At 43.1% G+C, this 20420-nt stretch overlaps 3 protein-coding genes across 6 annotated transcripts; 1 reads left to right on the top strand and 2 right to left on the bottom strand.

The window, feature by feature from the left end:
- Positions 1-4584: 4584 nt before the first annotated feature.
- Positions 4585-10527, bottom strand: LOC136511675 (mitochondrial zinc maintenance protein 1, mitochondrial-like). 2 transcript variants are annotated; one of them, XM_066505718.1, is made up of 4 exons: positions 10167-10527; positions 8750-9773; positions 8311-8677; positions 4585-4987 (listed from the first exon to the last, which is right to left on the bottom strand). In XM_066505718.1, the coding sequence occupies exons 2-4, from the start codon at positions 8750-8752 to the stop codon at positions 4911-4913; spliced, it is 447 nt and encodes a 148-aa protein (XP_066361815.1). In that variant the 5' UTR covers positions 8753-9773; positions 10167-10527; the 3' UTR covers positions 4585-4910. The 2 variants fall into 2 exon arrangements, with proteins under 2 accessions (XP_066361815.1, XP_066361816.1); XM_066505719.1 differs by having other exon boundaries at positions 8311-9773.
- Positions 10528-10639: 112 nt separating this feature from the next.
- On the bottom strand, positions 10640-12718 carry LOC136510667 (chaperone protein dnaJ 49-like). The gene is made up of 2 exons (XM_066505041.1): positions 12610-12718; positions 10640-11672 (listed from the first exon to the last, which is right to left on the bottom strand). The coding sequence occupies exon 2, from the start codon at positions 11621-11623 to the stop codon at positions 10640-10642; it is 984 nt and encodes a 327-aa protein (XP_066361138.1). The 5' UTR covers positions 11624-11672; positions 12610-12718.
- Positions 12719-12887: 169 nt separating this feature from the next.
- On the top strand, positions 12888-17218 carry LOC136511674 (serine/arginine-rich-splicing factor SR34-like). Of its 3 annotated transcripts, XR_010772798.1 has the most exons (15): positions 12888-12975; positions 13268-13359; positions 13889-13954; positions 14304-14378; positions 14480-14579; positions 14669-14715; positions 14787-14844; positions 14994-15043; positions 15229-15285; positions 15401-15540; positions 15624-15665; positions 15981-16162; positions 16597-16624; positions 16695-16763; positions 16863-16903. XR_010772798.1 is itself a non-coding variant. In XM_066505716.1 (14 exons), the coding sequence occupies exons 2-14, from the start codon at positions 13273-13275 to the stop codon at positions 16875-16877; spliced, it is 834 nt and encodes a 277-aa protein (XP_066361813.1). In that variant the 5' UTR covers positions 12888-12975; positions 13268-13272; the 3' UTR covers positions 16878-17217. The 3 variants fall into 3 exon arrangements, 2 of the variants coding, with proteins under 2 accessions (XP_066361813.1, XP_066361814.1); XM_066505716.1 differs by lacking the exon at positions 15981-16162 and having other exon boundaries at positions 16863-17217; XM_066505717.1 differs by lacking the exons at positions 13889-13954; positions 15981-16162 and having other exon boundaries at positions 16863-17218.
- The last annotated feature ends 3202 nt before the right edge of the window (positions 17219-20420 follow it).

Below are 20420 nucleotides of genomic sequence, written 5' to 3'. Positions count from 1 at the left end.
CTATTCACCCCCTCTAGCCATATTAGGACGTTTTAGCGTCACCGCACAGGGGTTGATTAACCTCCTGGTTGGCATTATGAGATAGTCGGCCACATTGATTTCATGGTCCTTGTGATCCAGGATTGATGGCAACATTGCCCCTGGACCCCCCTTGGACGATCTGGCCATTGTGGTAACGACTCCCCCCATTATGGCGAGAACCACGTGGGTTACGACTACATATGGACGCTGTCGAAAAGGATGGAGCTGGGTTCCGGATGTCGTTGACCTAGACCTGAGTTGCTTTAAGCAGCGCTTGGATCTTGAGTACCTCCAACGTTGGTGGGAGTCTAGCCAACTCATGGGTGGCCACAGCCAGATTGGCGCTTGGCGTCCACTCCACTTGCTGGTTGTCCACCATGAGGAACTCTTGTTGGAGATTACGAGTGAGAGGCAGTGGGTCACCTCTGGCAGCTTGGTTGGCATTTTCTGCTTCTTCATTACGACGTTTTTGGCAATAAGCGTTCCTAGCTTCGTGTTCACGATGCTAGACACTGGTCTCTCCATCAATAGCAATGTTGTCGTGGCTAACCATGAAAAGCTCTCTCCCAAAGCCTAGAGGGAAAGGTGGACAGCTACTGGTAGAACCCTCAGAGTATGGCTCGAGGCTTTCCTCTAGGATTGTGTGGAGCATGTCATTCGGAAGATCTGTTCGGATTTGCACCATGTTTACCATTAGCGTAGGCTGGTCGACCTCAGGGAAGTCAATCTGATAGAGGTCGTTGACGTGGCTGTGCTCGGCAAGGTCGGTGAAAAGATGGTGCACGTTGTCCTGACAGATCAGACCTGCACCCACCAACCTAAAAGAATAGGGCTTCGGCATGCTCTCCGTCTGGGCGGGGAGTGGTCAGCGTTGAATGGTACGCCCTTCTAGAGTTGCCGTGATCATCAAATCTTCATCTTGCCACCTTCGACGATGTGCATGAGCAGGGTGCTCGGCATTAGTGGCATGGTGACCTTGGAGTGCAGGAACTTTGTCGCTCGCTCTAGATTGATCTAAGATCGAATCCACGAGGAGCTGGCATTCCGCTAAGTGGTTTGTGACCTGATCGATGGATGTGATCAGATCGTTAATGCTGATGGATCTCCTAACCCAGCGGCGAGGCGTCGAGATCAGAGATGTCGTTGTAGATGTTGGCACGATCAGCACAGGGTGATTCTACACCCCCTCTATGATTTCCTCGACGCCGTCGACGCCGATGACCTAGGTCATAGATCCGACCGTGAAGGTCAGACTTGGCTTGGGAAGGATCATGGAGCTCGGGAAGTGGACCATTTGGCTCACCATGGAATCAGCATGCACACCCCCTACCTAGCACGCCACTGTCGACAAAATATGGTCGGTAGTCTATCGAGGGGTATGCCCATGGTAGTAGATGAATCAGTGGAGGTGCGCGTAATAGGAGCCGGATGGTGACACAATGGTAGAAACAAGCGATTTAGATAGGTTCAGGTTGTCTGATCAACGTAATACTCTACGTCCTATGTCTTTGGTGGATTGTATTGAATATGAGATGTATTCAAGGGGCGTCCCTACCCACCTTATATAGTCTGGGGGCTAGGGTTACAAGTCGGTTTAGGCCTAGATCTATTCAGTTATATGGTAAGTATTTACAAGGAATACGATATCTATCATATCTGAAAAGATCTTCCTTCATCACCAAGATGTCTTCTGATTGCCTTGCGGTGCACGCCGATCAGTGCCGAGCACTGTAGGCCTTGATCTTATGGGCTAAACCTCCCCTGGTGGTGTGGCCCATGTCTATTGTTGTGGGTACCTAGGGTCATACCCTCCATAGAAAACGGCTAAGGAAGTGGTGGTGGAGTTGGACGAGGCGGTGGATACAGACGAGGAGCACCAAACGGGTGAGGGGGGAGGTTCATACCATTGGCCAGGACGAAAGGATGAGTCTGTGAAGACCCAAACCCTGCATCCCGTGGAGAGGTTGTGACGCCGTGCCCCATGGTCCGTTCGGTGGTGACCAACGACGAGGAACTCACGTTCGCCAAGATCGGTGACGTGGCCACGATCCCTAGGCTATGCGACATTGTGTCGAACGTCGTGTGGTCCAAGCTCTTCACAGCGTTCTTCACCTGGAGCTTTAGGTCGTCAACGACGCCTTCCAACTCCGGTCGCCACGCTCTGATGTCAGCCACCACCGCCTCCAGCTTGGTAACCCTTGCGTCACGGTCGTTAGTGGCGTGCGTGACGTGAACCGACTCGATCGTGGCGAGGCGCTTGGTGATGTCCGAAGCCTGGGTGGAGTACGCCAACTCCAGCGCAGCGAGGCTGTCGGACACTCCCGGATCCACGGTCGACATGCGGGCTGACTCTAGAGCGGCGAGGCGGCGATCGACGTCGCTGTCGCGAACGGAGAGGTCGCGGTCGAGGTCAGAGAAGCGATGATCAAGCCGAACGTCGTGGTTGTCGAGCCGCTTACCGAACTCGTCTAGCTTGTCGAGGATGATTTTCAGATTGGGGTCCATCACGCCAAGAGATCGTTGCTAGCGAGTGAAGTGGTCATGGGCGGCGGCAGCAGTGGGATCCAGGGCGGAGAGGAAAACAGAGGAGGAGCAGAGTATCGATGGATCGAAGAAGACGTCTGATACTAGATTGTTAGCAGTGGGGAAGACTTGGGAAGGAAGAAGAAGTAGCAAAGCAGTAAACACAACAGAATAGTGAGGACGAAGTTTGAATTTAGAACTTGAATATTTGGTTTACAATTCTCATAACTCTCTCTTCTTTCTCTACTATCTTTATACTATCTAGTTAGACCAGGCTGGGCTGAGGAACTTGGCATTGGGCTTGGACACCCACTTGGGCCTTGACTTGTTCTCCGCAGGCGAGTCCTCCACTGAGTCCTGGACTATTGTCGGATTATGAGCAGTATTGCTAACAGGCAGGCAGGTGAATGCAGCTGCCCGGTGGCATCTGCAGAACAGCACACATGACATGGAGCTGTGTGCTGACGAGGAGGGATGGATGAGTCACTCTGTCCGTGTGGCTGCGTGTGAATGGTTCACGGCCGGTGACAACGACTTCACTGTGCTGCTGTACAACACTGCACAGCAAAGATGGAACCATGCATGTGTGTGTATGTACAGTGCAGTGAATGACAGCAGGAAGAAGACTGCATGAGCAGTTTACGTGTCAGTGTCGTACCATGTCTGCGCTGGAGGGATGTAGAGACAGGGCGGCGGCACTATTATATATACCAGAGCAGGTGCTACCTGGCAGTCAAATCCCCACCATTGTAGTAGTAAACACACAGCACGAATCATCGATCATGCATGTACTACATACAGGAAAAAGACAGTCTTCATGTTACTGTTACATGAGGCCCTAATGTTTTTCTCTCGTAACAAACCAGCGAACAGTAGTTTCGAAGCTTAGTCGAAACTGAAGAACATATATACAGTACTCCTATACCTCAAGATTGTTTAGGCGCATGAGACCTAAGGAAACGACCAAGGCTCCCGTCATTCAGAGATCATAAAGCCGACTAGTCAGGCTCGTGACAGCGTCAGTTTCAGGGAAGCAGCAGTGGTGTCCTGTGCAGTGAAGACTGAAGATCAGAAGACGGCAAACACGGAGACTTGCAGAGCAGAACAGAGCATTTGTTGTTGCTCCCGCATGCCATGATTCATGAATGAATGAACCAGACAGTGTGAGTGCAGGGTTCCGAGGACAGCCATGCATGGAGGTCATGGGCTATGCCTCTGCTTCTTCAAACCCTCCTGGCCTGAAACTCTGAAAGCTCCAACGGCTCGAGTTCCCTGGCAGCAACGGCACTAGAATAAATCAGGGAAAGAAAATGGAACGGGATGCATGCACCAAATCATAATTAATTAATTAATTAATTTTATTTATGAATGGCTGCTTAGGGTCACTGCCGACTGCAAGTCATCAGGTGAGCATTCTTGGTTGATTCCTGCCCTGATGAGAACCACAAAACATTTTTGGACCTTCATCTCCTGTCTAGCAGAATTTTTGGCATTGGTCAACGAAAACTCAAAGTAATAGCATAACATGGGATGGGGCCCTAATCTTCTCGTAACTCGCTCGTCGTTTACCTTTCTGTTTATACTCATTCTCAAAAACATATAAAAATATATAAACCTGAGGCCTTAGAATACCAAATCCATACAACATCCACCAATACCACCCGAGCTGAAGAGCTGGACGATAAAAATCAACATGCACTGAGCGTGACGGCTTTGCTACGAACCACGCTAGCCTGCAATCCTTGCCAGGTCCAGCCGTGCAAGAGCAGTGCGCTACACAAAGGCGCAGCGTAGCGTAGAAATCTACAGCTTTTGGCGAGGCGACAGATTCACATAGCATGATAGATAGGAAGAAGGGCGAGACGAATTCTGCAGAAGCATGCAAAGCTCAATTGTCCTTTGGATGGGCCCGTCCCCTTTGCCATCGTTTCAACGTCCGGCCACAGCCCACAGGATGCAACAAAATACTCAACACAATGAGGACCCGTATTTTCCGTGTCTCCAGCCTCTCACGCTCTCGCAAACAAGACACCAACAATGATCAAGTCCACTGCAGCGACAAGACCAACAAACCAGTTATTTTCCTTTTTGCTAAATTCCTCATCATACAGTCAATTTTCAAAATCTCAAGGACCAGTCAATATCCAAAAACTACAACGGCCGTTTTAATTAGCGGTTCAGATGACTACTTCGCATCGAAGACACCGTATCTTGGTGCGGCAAAATGCTGCGAGTAATAGAAAGGCAAAAGTGTGACGCTACCAAGTGCACCAGTATACAACACAAGAAGCAAGCGCTGCAAACTGATCTTATTTTACTAGCCTGGAGATGGTGACCTAGTTCAACAAACAGCCAGAGGGCTTCCCCTATTTCAACTTTGAAAGGATCTCCTCGGAAGGAACCTCCAGTGTAGCTCCAGCATGAACACTCTCAGGCTTCACAACTGCAAAACAGAAATTGTACAGATCAACAATCATAATGGACCAGACAACTTTAAAAGCAAGTACAAAAAAAATAAAAAATAAAAAACCAAACATGAAAGTGAAACAGATTTTTTTAACATCAAACGGAGGCAATCTTCAAAAACCTCCCATATAATAAAATATAACGATAGTTATAAGGATCATCGTACTAATATACTATGATGTGACAAGGTTATCATACTTTTCTTCAGTATACACAGCATAAACTGAAACCAATTGAAAGTGTTTTGTGTTTGGGTAAAAAAAGTTTGAAAGACTGTTTTGGCAAACCATGAAGCTGTCAGCAACATAGTTCTCTCTGGACAGGCCACCGCTGCAATGATGCTGATATGAGAACGAGACCAGATTTTCATTATTAGCCCCCTCCAAAGAAATGGAGGGGATGAGGTCTAGCCTGGTCCACCTGGGAGCACATACAACAAGCAGTACTAATGTCTAATGGATTGCTTGTTTGCTAAAGACAAAAAAGGGCTAAGGAATACGATGAATCCATAAACAGATCTTGGATTCTTCATCTTCAACACTTAGTGCAACTCTTGCCTATTCAGAAAAAAGGTGGCATGCTCCAAACTGCCATCCACACATTGGTGACAATAAATTTACAGTACCGCCATTTGTTGCAAGACTAAATAGTACACTTCCTTGAAAAAAAGAAAGGGTTTGTGTTTCAATAGACAGAAACTTGATCTGATTTTTCTCTTTCCAAAAAAAATTTCTAGACAATAATAGAATGATGGGAAGTTCATACTTGCAACTTACAAGAATGGTAAAAGTCAATTTAGAACCCCCAAAGTATTGCATGAGTGAATGCCTCCCTAGAGTAATTGTTTTGTCCATTTAATCCCCTAATGCTGCGATATTGGGTCACTTTAGTGAAAAATGGATTTTTCTTACATAAAAATAAACGTCCAAAGTTCATAAAACATCAAAGGATTGAAATACATAGAACATTGTTCAAAATATGCAAGCATATTCCAAGCACTGAATGCCTTTTCAAGGGCAAGGAAACAAGTAAAGTAACATATTCTATCTTGAGCAGTTATAGAAGTGTTGTAGTATAGCAAGGATTTATCCTAATCAAGGCATAAAATAATCAATTCATTATACAAATTGTGCCTAGAATAACTGTAATAGAACTGACAGTCTGACACTCTGGTCTTTAGTTTAGAGCTCAATTTTTATCTACTCTGTATAACTCTTGCAGTCTTGCTATACTTTAGCATTCGATTAATCAACTCTAAAATTTTGTTCGAAACAAATGCCATTGGTAAGTTGACAGTCACTAAATGGTTGTATTCATTTGCCAAACGAAAAAACTGTGGCTTCCTCTTTCCTTCTATAGGATAAAATCTTCCAATCTAACGATTGCGCCAAAATTAAAATACATAAACAAGTTCTTGCGGCAAGATAAGAAGGAATATATATACAAAATCTGAATTGTGTCCTACTTGGGGAAACAAATCTAATGTTATTGTATGGGCATTCGAGTAGTGACCTTCTCTGAAACATTAAAAAGGCCATTTGAATCAGTTACATGACAAAATGTTCAACACAATGCTGAATGACTTGTACTTTTAAATCATAGATGCTACACAGATGACATGTAAAAAGGGTCCACAAGAATCCTTTCTCGTCGGGGGGGGGGGGGGGGGGGGGGGGCTTTCAGTGTTATTTTCTGCCAAGGAGTCTTCATCATTCATCTGTCCCTAGTATTTCAACAGCATAAAGCTTAAACAACAGTTCAAGGGGCAAGCTACGAACATCTTAGAAAATGAGCTCATGCCCTGCCATGTGCATGATAACTGCACTTGTTCGCGCGCATGAGCTGCTTCTGACACAGCAATATACCAATGCTGTGTGTGAGAAGCTGCTGGACTCTATTTGAAGGACTATAGTAAACATGTGGGGAACTTGGACCATACAGTACACAGTAAGATGGTGTTGGACTGTTGGTTATTGAGAACACTCAGTAGTTGGGGGACTAGGGACTTCCGCAAAAACATGGTATACCTACAGAAGTAAGTCATCATTGAATTCCTTAATGATGGCTTCCAGCGCCAAATTCATGCTTTGTTGTAATTAATCAAATAAATAACAGCATTATTAAGCTGAAGCATTATATAACAATAATAGATCAAGTTGAAGCACCTTAAGCCCTGCTCTTCTTTTGCAGAATGACATGAGTCAAGCCTTTTTTAGAAAGGCAAAGCCACAACTATCCCTTACATCTTTAAGTCTATTGTGTGATTGTGTAATTTTGCGCTCCATGGCTCTAAGGCTTTAACGATGCCAAATTACTTAGGCCTACGATTGTGTTTTCCCTGTGGGGCTAGTGTTTACTTTTCAGATAAAGCTAAAAGCTGTGGAGTTGTAGACATAGCAAATGTTGTGTAAGCAACATGTTACATAGGTTTTTGAGTCGACCATTGTATCCATCATACTGAAATTTACTAGCCAGAAGTGAAGCAATAAATCGAGAATATGGCATAGGCAGGCCAATCTAGTATGAAGGCCCTCATTTCAATGAGCAATGTACTGTGCTACTGTAAATGCATGTGATACATAGAGAAATTGTCAGAGCTCTCTGTTACTACTCAAGTACTCCCTTAAGTAATATGTCATCAAATGTTGCATGTGAAATCCTAAATAAATAGTTAATAATCCATGGAGTTAGACTATTGTTTTATGTATATGGTGAAAACTGCAATAGACACAACAAAATTTGTGTACAATATGACCAAGCCTGTTTGTGCTCAAATACATTTAGCACTTGCTAATCCCACAGGCCTACTCAAGATTCATCACATCTACGGTAAAGTGCCAGTGGCCCTTCAAAAATAGCAGGTTCAATAGGCACTCTCCTTTTTAATGATTTTGCACCTCTCAGCCATAACAATTTAGAAATCTCAGGACTGTTACAGTAATCATCTGCAGATATAAGATCATCAACATAAATTTAGTAGATTATGTTATGTACTAACTAGTTTAAAGGTCATGGACTAACTGGTTAGTGGTTACCCTCCTGCTCCTGCCTCTATTTATTTACATCTAATTTGCACCTACTCAAAACCCTACCTCACAGCTCAAAACCCTACCTCATAGCACAAAATTGAGCTAAATGTTTCCGCATAAGGCTGGTTAGGCCGCACAAACGGCCTGGTCAGACCGCGTAATTAGTAATGGATGGGTGACCAATGCAGTACCAAATACCATTTTTTTCGTCCCTAGATCACAAACAGGTGGCGCAGGGGAGGGGTGACGGGAGAGCAGTATCGAATTGTACCGAAGGATCCGGAGGGCGCGCGTGTGGCCTGGACTATCATATGGGTGATGAAGTGCGCCGCCTCGCGGGCGTCGGCAAGGGCACGAGCTGCCTCGTCGGAGCCCGGGGCTAGACCACGGTGGTCCTCGAAGCGGCGTCGGATCTCCACCGCAGACTCCTTCAGCATCAGCTGGTCGCCCGCGAACGTCCGCCGCGCCGCCCGCAGCACCGCCCGGTAGGCAGCCAGACCTTCCGCCGCCGCCGCCATTTCCCGCGAGCAGAGAGGTCGACTGGCCCTCTGACGTCGTGATGGTACAAGAGTCGGCGGCCACTTTGGATACCCGTGCAGACTACCGCTGGTTGCCTGAAGAAGGGAGGAAGGCCTTTCCTGGCAACTTAAACATTTTTTAAAGGAAAATTATATCTTTACCATCAAATGGTGATGTAGTTAGATATTTACCATGAATCAGTTTTAGATATGGAGGACGCTTAAACATTCATGCTTTGATGTAACTGAAACATTTTTTTAGGCCTTTCCTTAAAAACTACATGTCTCCTTCCTCGTGGAGAACTGGAGATTGTTATCATTTTATGCTGGAGCATTTGGATCAACTGGAATGATCATATTTTTCTGGGCAACACCTCCATCAATGGAAGCATGAAAGAAAATCTTTAGGAAGCATTTGGCATGGTTATCCATGGACCAAAGAAATACATAGTTAACACAAACGTTACCTGGCCAGACTATTCTTTTAGTTTGTTTATCCATGAAACAAAGTTCTTTTATAAATATACCCCCTCCTAAAAAAATGCACTTCTAGATCTGGTCCAAATCAAATAATTATAAATTTGACTAAGTTTATAAAAATAATATCAACAATTCTTATTTCAAATAAATATAAATATGAAAATATATTTCATAATGAATCTAATCATACTAATCTGATATCATATTAGTACATTTTTAAAAATGTCAAACAGAAGATTGTTTGATTTAGCACTGTAGCTAGAAGTACATTCTTGTTGGGATGGAGTCAGTATATAAAAACAGTAGGGAACGAGCCCACTGTTTCCTCAAAAAAACGTTCAACAGAGCACAACCAGAAGCATCAAAGTGCCACAAGAATCCCACAGTTCCATTTGCCTTTGAAAGAATTTTACAGTAAAGTGATCGGAGGTGTGAGGTGTCAGGTGTGCTGCATCTGCATCAACGTGAACCAATGGCCACGTACACAACTTCAGTCGGTTGGTCACCAGCCATCTCTTCATGTAAACAAGGCTTTTATGCTCTGGCTTACTGGTTCACGACTGTGTCAATTGCATAAACATATATAATTTTGTGAATTATAAACATATATGATTTTACTATTATAACACCAGGTAGCACTACTGTCCAGTTGTAGACATTTGTTGTCAAATCACAACCAGACGGACTAGAAACCATACTCTGTTCCTTTTGCTCGAAACAATTTCCTATGTTGCACCTGCATCATCCAACAAAGACGCAAGAAAACAAGACATGTATGAGACACATTCAGAAGGAGAACAAACCTAAGTTCAGTGTGAAATGATCAATATAAATGGTCACATATGAGTTGATCACACAAACAAGTTGTCTAAGAATATAAACAAACTGTTAGATCAAATGAAGTGCTCAGGTTTTAAATGTTTCACTGACTTCCGTGAACTAACTACATCACCTAGAAGCTTAATATGTTGAAGAAATGCAGGCAGCCTAGAACAACATTATGCTACTAGAATAAGGCAGTTAAATCAAACTGAGTTGGACTCTACTGCTCTATTTGTACTCCTCCCCCCCCCCCCCCCCCCCCCCCCCCAAGAGTTGAAACATCATACCAAAAACAACAGATAGTTACCTTCTGTACAAGTCTTGGCTATACTTTGAGGCTAAGAGGAAACTTGAAAATATTTTTTGCTCGGATTTACAAATCAGAACATAGAGAAAAAATCCCCTCACTGGCAACCCAAAAAAAGAGTGGCAGGGTTGGTCTATGGCTCTTGCAGTTGGTTTGGGCCCTCCTAGCAGGGGGTAGTTGCAGTGGTTGCTTGCCCAGAAGGTTGTGCTTCCCTATAGGATAATGACTTGGGGAGGCTGTCCCCTAGGGTTGAGTCTTTTTTAATTGTGTTGAGGAAAAACTGAATAGTAGCTGTAAATATGAGTGATATTCTTCATGGACGAAAATGGGAGATCAAACTAATCACATATGCACATTTCACGCCTCAGACAGGCTCCTTAGCCTGTCGCAGTGAGGTGTAGGGTAGTCCTTGGCCCATTGACGCCGTTGGAGTTCCACATGGCAATATCTTCCAAGCAGACTCTTATAGTCCTTCAAAACATGCTGTTGAAGATTCTCTCTAGACTGACTCCCATGTGGAAACCGCTGATCAAAATCTTGTTTGCTGACGAAGTACTCCACCCCTTGGTTTTGGGTGACCTTTGAAATGGGGAAGTAATATGTCTTTTGCAGGGAATACTCAGACCCACGCGCTGGAATAAATGCAATAGAAACAATGAACAGTACCACCACAAGGTAATTAACACTGTTACATTTATGCCAGAACCACCCTGCACTGAATGCTCCCTTCTCTGTTGCTGTTGCCTTCCTGTTCCCCTAGCCCTGTAGGCATTCTGAGCATGGAACAGATTATCATGGGTTCCATAAAAGAAGGACCTGAATATTTCATCAGGATCAAAATCTTCTTCGTAGTTATAGAAGCCACTTCTTGCTGGCCTCCTCTGCCTAGCAGCTCCCCGCCTCATGACATTGGGATATTGCTCATTGAATTCATGGTCCTCAATGGTGCCTGTCTGATCATAAGTCCTCCGCGACTGATCATTGCTTAGGCACTTGAAAGCCTTGCTTACCAACTTGAAAGCATCCTCTGCCCAAGGAGCCATGTTCTTGTCAGGATGAACCTTCAGTGATAACCTCCTGTAGGCCTTCCTAATTTCCTCCACAGAGCATCTTCTCTCTACTCCAAGAACTGCATAGTAATCCTTCTTTTTTCTGATATCCTGAACCACTCTAATATTCTCCTCAGTGTAAGCCTGATCAACATTTAAAGGACCAACAGATTCTTTTGGTGTTTTTGGGTCTACACGAGCTTGGCCTCTTCCAGTCTTGTCTTTGCAAGTAGCACTGTTCAGGATGCCAACCTTCTCAACTGGGCTCAACAAATCATCAAGTGGAAGACTGGGGTCCAATCTTTGAGCAATTTTAACTAATTTTTCTGCACGCTGCCTATCCCCAGATGCAAATGCAGATTTTGCAAGCTTGACAGACCTCAAGGCCTCATCTTTGTTCCCATCCATGAGTCCAATCAGCTCTGGGTAAAATAGGCCAAAACCTCAAACTGATGACCTACGAAACAAGAATACTGGATTAACACAACAAAGCAAACTATCATCTAATAAAACTGGCTAACAAACACCAATTGCCATGAGATAAAATGATGTCTAAATCTTAGCTTAGGAAGCTAGTAGACATAAACAAGTTGCAGGCAAAGAGTACAAAAACATTACAGGAATTAGTTCAATTTCATACGAAAAACGCAGGGCACAGGACAATTTCCTGCATTCCAAAGGGGGCCCAAATATTAGATGGGTCCTCTATAGCCATATGAGTTATGCACATCCTAAACAAAACAGAATGACCACCTGATCAATTCAGAACTACACCAACAAGGAGACTTCCTGAGCTCATACGATAAACCAACCGAGAAAGACCGCATGCCTTGATCAGGTGGTTCAGTAGCAATAATGTATTCTTTTTTCTTTCGCAAGGAGTTCACTGCCTTTTGAAAGAGACGGTGAAGAATTTAGACTTCTTTACCAGATGTAAATAACTAGAACAGGAAGTACCCAACAAGCATACAAGACCTAAACTCACAAGAAATAGATTCATTTGGTGGAATGTACCATGGAAGCAATACACATGAAAAATAAACTATTAACTATCAGAAAAAGGAAGTTACTTCTCTTTCACCAACTCCTCATGAAATCAACATCTACTGATCTATTTCACCCACACACGACTCCCAAGCAACCAGATAAACAGCTCCCATCCACGCAGACCGATCCCAACCTGCCACTAACTCGGCCCTCCGCATCATCTAAACAGGAAATCAACATACAAGAAACAGGCGATACCATCCTAAACAATCCTCTCCTAAACCTCGATGTGTCGCGACACCTCGAAGTCATCGAGAAGAACCGGCCGCGCGTTGACCGAATCTGAGAGGAAACTTGCAAATTTGAAAGCTGCGGCTGATTTGAGACCGATGGATCAGGGAGCTCACCGGATAAGAGCGAGGGGAGGGGAGGCGAGGCGAGGAAGACCACACCCCCGCCACCGGAGAGGGCAAGGAAAATGGAGGAGACGGAACGGCGAAGCGCGCTGCACTTTTCTGCTAAGCCCCTCGCTTTTTCCATATTTTAAAATCGGGGCGCGGCTGGTGTCACTGTTACTTTGGACTGGGCCTGCAAAGGCCCAGGCCCAGACCGGAAGGGATCCATGAATCCGAACTATAGATCCACGCGGCACGAATCGCAAAGCGAACAATCCACAATTCCCACTTCCCAGGACCCTCGCGCCGGCAACCGCCGAAGCTGCTCGACCTCGACTCAAGCCCTCCTCGCTCCTCGCCGCCGTCGAGTCGTCGCAGGTGAGGCAACGCGAACCCCTCTCCGCCTCGGGAGCCGCAGTCCCCGGGTCGGAATCTAGTGTGCAATTCTGTTCCCGTAGCAGGTGCTGTTTTTTTTTTTCTCCAACACAGCAGGTGCTGCTTTTGCAATTATTTTTGTCGTCCCGGCGTTTCGACGCCCAGAATTCATTCCTGGCCAGGATTACTCGGTTTTAGTAGTTGTCGACTTTTCCCGGGGTGCCGCACCAGTTCGGCAGTTACAGCTTGCTTGGGATTGTTCGTACTGCTGGCTGATTCAGTATCCTTGTTGCAGGAACGATGACCCGGCGGAACGGCTGTACGATCTACGTGGGCAATCTCCCCGGCGACATCCGCGAGAGGGAAGTAGATGATCTCTTCTACAAGGTGAGTGGTTGGTTGGATCGTGTACCGAGCTTCCGGCCCTATATACAGGGCTTCTCGTCGAATGCTAGATAGGTGGGGACGTTGTTGTGGTGTCAGTCAAGCCTGCGAGTATGATTTGGGGAGATTAGGGGACTGTTGGGAATAGTTTCTTTATGGCTCAAAATATTGCTGAAGTGGAAGAGGTGCCTATGATGTACTGTAGGGTTTGCTAATATTGATATTTGACGCGCAATAAACTCTTGCTGTGAGTTTTATAATTGTGTGCGTTGGACCATGTACTTGTTTTTTTATTTTGTTTTCACTGTGTAGTCACCACCTATATTTCGGTGATTATTTAAAGTTCTGTTCATTGTGGACTTCACCACTGCTAATTGTGTTTTGCCTTCTAACACCATCTAATCTAATATGGATGGAGCTCTGGAAGGGAAGGCAATTTGGATTGTGAATTGTCAATTTTTGTTTGTATCTTTACTCAGGTTGATTAACTTTCCTGGATGTTAATTTTATGTTTTACCTTCCGCTTCTGCAGTATGGACGTATAGTGAAAATTGACTTGAAAATTCCACCAAGGCCTCCTGGTTTTGCTTTTGTTGAGGTGAGTAGGCTGGTGTCTGTTCGATATGAGGATACTTTGTACTCATTAGATTTACGTTCATAATTTGTGCTCGGTCCAATATTTTTTTTTATCAAAAATCTTGTTTTTGTGTGGTGAATTTTTAGGAGGTTTTATACCTTATTTTAAGAAAACTAAAAAAGAATATTGCCTGAAACGCTTATTGTTCCAACATATCTAATGTACGCAACAATGACAACCATGGAATAAATCAGTAATGCTAAGTACTCTATTGAATGTTAAGCAAGGATTACTAAATTATTCTCTAAAATCAATAATCTAGACATGCTACGATGATGGAGGACTGACAACACACAGATGCATTTTGCAGTTTGAGGACCCACGTGATGCTGAAGATGCAATATATGGCCGTGATGGATACAACTTTGATGGCCATAGGTTGCGGGTAGGTGGATCTTGATGAATACCTGTTTCATTAGAGATCTCCAGGTTACAGAGATGATAGCTATCTGAATTCTTCTAATGTTATTTATACTTTATATCCAGGTGGAATTAGCTCATGGTGGACGAGGTCCATCTTTTGATCGATCTAGCAGCTATAGCAGTGCTGGACAACGCGGTGCCTCTAAACGTTCTGATTACCGTGGTTTGTATTTTTTTTATTCCCAATTTTCAAAGCTTCAGCGACTTGAAATCTCTCTCTGATCTTACTGTATCGGGTCATTGATTATGCAGTTATGGTTACTGGATTACCTTCTTCAGCATCATGGCAAGATCTCAAGGTTTGATGAAGATCTAAGGTCATTAGCTATTGTTTTTGCCTCATAATCCTTAATTTTACTTTCATGTTCAGGATCATATGCGGCGAGCTGGTGATGTCTGTTTCACTGATGTGTATCGTGAGGCTGGAGGTTAGTTTTGACACGTTCTGATGTTATCGATTTATTACACAGTGGGATGACCTTTTGGATAGCATGACTGTCATTCAAACTGTATCATATCATATTTTAGAAGGAATGTCTATTGATGCTTGTATCTAATTTTATGTTTATGATTGCAGCAACTATTGGAATAGCTGATTATACTAACTATGAAGATATGAAACACGCGGTAAGTTTTGAAGTGTTTTCTTCATCTTCCCTTTAAAATAGAGGTTATGTACTGCCATAGGAAACTTTTTTACATATGGTTGATCACTGGAAAAGGAGAAACTTCGTGATATGTGTAATCTTTGTACCTGTCCGTGCATACTTCCATGAAGATATGTACTGACAACTAGTACTTTTACCTCGTAGATAAGGAAGCTAGATGATTCTGAGTTCCGTAATGCTTTTTCAAGGACATATATCCGGGTATGGTCATCTTTGTCCTGATGATTTTGTTTAGCAGTACCCAAATGCTTTATCGACACATTTGTTTCACCTTCTCAACTGAAAATTAGCATGCTCATCATTTGTCCTACTATAGGTGAGGGAATATGATGCTAGGCGCAGCCGTTCTCGCTCCAGAGGCAGAAGCCGTAGCCGCTCTAAGTCGAGAAGTAGAAGCCGTAGCCGCTCATACTCAAGAAGCAGAAGCCGCAGTTATAGCAAGAGTAGGAGCCCAAGGTATATTTTTCAACTTTCTTCATGCTCAAATGTTGACTAGGGCACATCTAAGATATTAACATGCATTTTTTTTGTTGATTCAGATCTAGATCTGCTTCTCAGTCAAAATCACCTGTTAAAGCAAGGTATGAACTGTTAAATTTGGTATTGAATGGTTTGAAATTTAGAAAACTTCTGTTTTCAAGAAACTAATGGTAACTCAAAATATTGGTATCTAACAATTGCAGGGGAAAACATATCAGTAGCCTAGTTTTTTTCTAGATTTGTTTTGAAATTTTCCTTTTTGTTATTGTACTTTATGGCTTAGATTATGCTTGTTGATGCTGTATTTTTCATTACATGAATTTGAATTTTCACTGCGTCTGATTATTAACATGTAACATTGTGTGTGACTGGATAGCTATTCTTTATTGTTGAAGATTTGCTCTTTTCTTCACTAGATTGGGGCAATGTGAGGATCTGGGGATTGCATTTGTAGGATAATGGAATATTGAGATTATGATGATGGTTTGGAACGTTGGATAGTCAGCTGGATTGTGATGCACTGTATGACAAGTGGACTGCAACCAGCAATCGGAGCAAGATAGGGCTGGCACCAAACATATACGGACTGGAATTTGTGGTATAATCGAATACTGTTGACTTCAGCACTTCCATTCTGAAATATAAAACTTTGGTCTCAATGATGAGGTTGTGCCCTTATCCTCAAATATAAATGTGAGCTTTAACATTGAGGTTTTCTTTTGTAAAAAAGTTGAACATCAGAAAAAGAAAGCTCTAGCCCTGTTGGACCATTTCAATTCATGTTGGCTGTATCTTTGTTTGCTGCATTGTAGTTTCCTCTTATGAGAAATTGCAATTTCTAAATAGATTTTGAGCTTTTTTTATATATATTGTTCAAAACAACTGAATGACAGAGGCATGAGTGGATATCTCATGTGGTCACTTAATATTTTCAGAATATATATATGTAGCATTATGGACTAACAAATTTGGGTTAAATCATATTTTCATGCAGCATTATGGACTAACAATTTTTTTTTATACATTTTGCAGATCACCATCCAGATCCCCTCCTGTTTCTGTAAGTTTTTGAAATAAATAATGCATTTTTATCCAGTACTTTTTTATGTGACCAGTTAAGTGTTGTACAGCCCCTGCGTGACAAGTCTGCAAGGAGGAGTCCTGCCAGGAGCAAAAGTCTGCCCCGATCTTGTTCTCCGGTATGTTTTCAACAGCTCCAGACCTTCATACTATTAGTCACTTGTTGGTATGCTATAATGCTAAAGCATATATTCTGTGTTTCATCTGGTTGATTGCAGGCAAAACCTGAATGAATTGGGATCTGCACTTGAAACATTCAGAAATGCAGAGCTCGAGCTAGAAGATTGCCGTATGGATTATGAGCGCTGTGCTAGTAGCATTGCTATTCCTTCCATATTTTTGCAAATACTCTGTTCTTTGAGGAGGTCACTGTATGCTACTGCTTTGTACTTGATGTGATGCAAACGTTGTTGAATTTTGAACTGGGCAGAACGATGGCTTTGATGAGCTCCATTCATTGGGCGAGCTCCATCCATTCCTTCCAAATCTTAACTGAATACTGCAAAAGATTGTTGTATGGAGTCATTGTTATTCTTTGATGCGCTCCCTCCATTGTTGAAAAAATGGAACTCTACCACAAGTGATGTCCCTAAAATCAAGCAACTGTAGCTTATGATTAGTTGCAATTGTTTGCTTTTGTTCAATCAACAGATATGAAGAATAAAAAGAGTTGGGATATAAGCGTATTTTTGTTGTATGCTAACTTTTTCTCGATATGTGATAATCTTTTTAGTACGGAGGGAGTACCATTCTGCATCATTTGTGCAATCATTGGTGTGTTATGTCAATTTGAGCCTATTGGTCATTACATGTGTGTTCCCCTTGGGCCACAGTGTGTATGGCAGTATGGCCTGTTTTACCTGCCTTGAGTTGAGGTTGTTCCCTACTGCAGGGCACTGAGGGGGACGTTATTCCCTACTGCACTGAGCGAAGTGAGTGATCTTCTGTGCTCCTCTGCAATACTGTGACCGTGGCATCAAAACAAAAGCGAAGGGTGGGTTTGGATCTGTCAAAATTCAAAACAGAAGGACGGGATGTTGTGGTGAGTTTCTTGAGTTCGGCAAAGGACTCTGTTATTAGTAATAACGATGAGGTGCCACTATAAGATTGATAACAAGATGTCGCGTGGACCATGTGCTTGGATGTTATTGACGCCTCGACGGCCATCACCACTAGTGGAGTGGGGAACTGGCGATGCATTTTCCAATGTGCTATCGTCCTCTTGCCACCTGCTTGGGCTTCTTGGAGTGGACATGATCCGTGCACCTGCCTGCAGGAGCATTCGGCTACAGGATGATGCGTTTCTGAAAACATTCGTTTTTCAACGCTAGGTACCCTACCGTGCGTGAATAGAACTTTGGACCTGCTTGATTGTTGGTTTTAGCAATACCACATGATTCTGAAACTACCGCAACTACCAGTACATTCGGACACTAAGGCCATATTTGGGACGCAAGAAAATCTTTCTATTTCTATGTTTTTTATGAGATTCATAAACGGTTCTATGAAATTTTTGTGTTCCTGTTCACAAAAGATAAGTTGTTTGGGATAAAAGCTAAGTTATTTTCTAGTAGTTTGTATCCAAACATGTCCAAGATATCAAAGATGAAATCAGATTAAAAATATTAGTACTTTGCAGATTAGAAAAGGAAGGGCTACAAGAGCTTTAGAAGAGGGGTGATTTGAAGAAGGGATTCATCGGATGGTAGCAACGTCGCACTTTCATTTCACTTAGTGCCTGTTTGGATTTTTTTTATTATTTTGGAGGAATTAGAATCTACTTTATGCACTAGGCTATTTGACTTACAATTTAACATTCTCTAACTTTTCAAAGTTTAGATACAAATCTACCTTAAATTTATGGGCGTAGGAGATAGAAATCGATTCCATAGATTTCCATGCTATGTTTCTTCTATGCAACTTATAGCACACTTTTGGCTCGCTCCCCTGTAACAAAAGTGCAGAATATAAGTATGAGGGCGTTCGCTGGTCTGAAAAGTTCAGACCAGCCGGCTGATTCCCACTCATTTCACTGTTCATCCATCCAGCCAAACAGTGTTTCTCTCACAAAACCAGCCAATTTCAGCCAAGATTCTGCCAGCCGAACGGGGCCTATGTCTCCCATATGGCCAATAGTAGTATACAAGTATATTCTGCATGTGGCCATATTAACTTAATTGGTCTGTATCTAAATTTTGATTATTAGAATAATTTTAAATTCCAATGATCCAAACAGGGTCTTATATAGTTTTTGATATATATATATATATATATCTTAAAAGACATGTTGAGGCTCCAACATATACAATTTTTTTATTTTTTTTGAAACACATTAGAGATACAAACACTCACATATATGTCTGCACATTTACCTTTTACATCGAGTCAACAATTTAGATTGACGAGATCACCACGGGCTTCTCACTATTGGTGAATATGTCGCCTGACAATGTCTACAACTGAATTGAACAGAGTCTAAACTTAGATCCAGTTAAATACGAAGCCTATGGTAGTACGAGCTTCTTTTTGCCCTGTGTCTTGCAACTAGGATGCAATATACATGTAGATCATGTAAAAACTCTAATTGGGCAATTCAAACAATAGATGAGCTCAAATCACAGCAAGAGGTAAGACACAAGATTTATTCCGAGGCTAAGTGGATCACTAGGGCTTGCCTATATGTCCTTGTTTTTTAGACTACCATAAAGGCTTGGAGTCTCTTCCAACTCTCACCTCTTCTCAAAGTGAACCCAAAGATTAAGCTTGAGGGTTCCCACTAAATTCACAAGGGCAATACAAACTTCCAGGTGCTTAACCACAGCTGATTAGAAGCTCCCAGACAGCCTCTAGCCATCTAGGAGTCCAAGCTCCAAGACAACGAACTCAAACCACAATCTAAAGGAAGAACCAAGTGTTGTAGTTCTTGGAGGCTTGCTCACTAGCTATCTAATCCACTCCTTAGGCCAATCTCTCAAGGGATGTCACCGAGAACCAAAGGGGGAGGTTGGGGAGCCTTCAATGGAGCTAGTGAGTGCTGTCCACAAGTTGGTGAGTGAGTAAATGGAGTAGGCTACCGTTGAAGAAGAAGGGGAGAAAGTATATGTACCTCTCTCCACTTTTCAAACGATACATTTTAAATGTGGAAGTTCTGCACTTAAACACGGAACTTCTGTGGCGTAGAAGTACCGTGCTCGACCGAGGAACTTCCGTAGAGGCCAAAAAGAATAGGGGTTGGGCTTTTTAGGCTCTGGTTTCGCTTGGGGGTTTAGTTGTTCATGGTTTCCCTTAAGCTTACCAAATTATATCCCCTTTGATAGTGTGACTTTTCCTATATCCAATATTTAAAATAGAAGTGTAAAGTGCCCTCATAATCAAAGCAACACAACGTTTGAATTGGAGGCCGGGTCTCCTTATATGTTGTCATGCACCCATGTATACTTATAATCTATCCATATCTCATAAATATCTAGACCCTTAATTATATCATCATCAATATGCTAAACTCACTTAAAGGCATACATGCACTTTCATAACTAGCTGCTTATGTACGCCTCATCCTAGGGCTTGCCTCAAGATCGGCTTGAATTACGAACAAACCGAGCTTGAGCCTATCTATAGGCTCGGGCTAGTTTGAGGCTCGGCTCGCTGGACTGTCTAACAAGCTCCAGCTCGAGGAGATGACTTCGTCAAGCTCAGCTCATTCGTATTTCGTAGCCTTACGTTCAATGTTCATGAGGGCAAAGCCGCAAAGGTCACCCAGTGTAGTTATCCCTCAA

This window comes from Miscanthus floridulus, chromosome 16 (assembly GCF_019320115.1).
Source record: "Miscanthus floridulus cultivar M001 chromosome 16, ASM1932011v1, whole genome shotgun sequence".
Classification (NCBI taxonomy): domain Eukaryota; kingdom Viridiplantae; phylum Streptophyta; class Magnoliopsida; order Poales; family Poaceae; genus Miscanthus; species Miscanthus floridulus.
The sequence above is the reverse complement of the archived record's forward strand: the minus strand, read 5'-3'. Positions and strand labels throughout refer to the sequence as shown.

Bases quoted from the DNA above. Each gene is read 5' to 3' on its own strand.
- LOC136511675 (XM_066505718.1), bottom strand. The intron at 4,988-8,310 runs GTACAATTCGAT...TCTGTTTTGCAG, and splicing joins CGCGCCCTCCGGATCCTTCG to TTGTGAAGCCTGAGAGTGTT.
- LOC136510667 (XM_066505041.1), bottom strand. From the start codon at position 11,623: ATGGATGGGAACAAAGATGAGGCCTTGAGGTCTGTCAAGCTTGCAAAA.
- LOC136511674 (XM_066505716.1), top strand. From the start codon at position 13,273: ATGACCCGGCGGAACGGCTGTACGATCTACGTGGGCAATCTCCCCGGC. The intron at 15,541-15,623 runs GTATATTTTTCA...TTGTTGATTCAG, and splicing joins AGCAAGAGTAGGAGCCCAAG to ATCTAGATCTGCTTCTCAGT. The intron at 16,625-16,694 runs GTAAGTTTTTGA...AGTGTTGTACAG, and splicing joins CCAGATCCCCTCCTGTTTCT to CCCCTGCGTGACAAGTCTGC.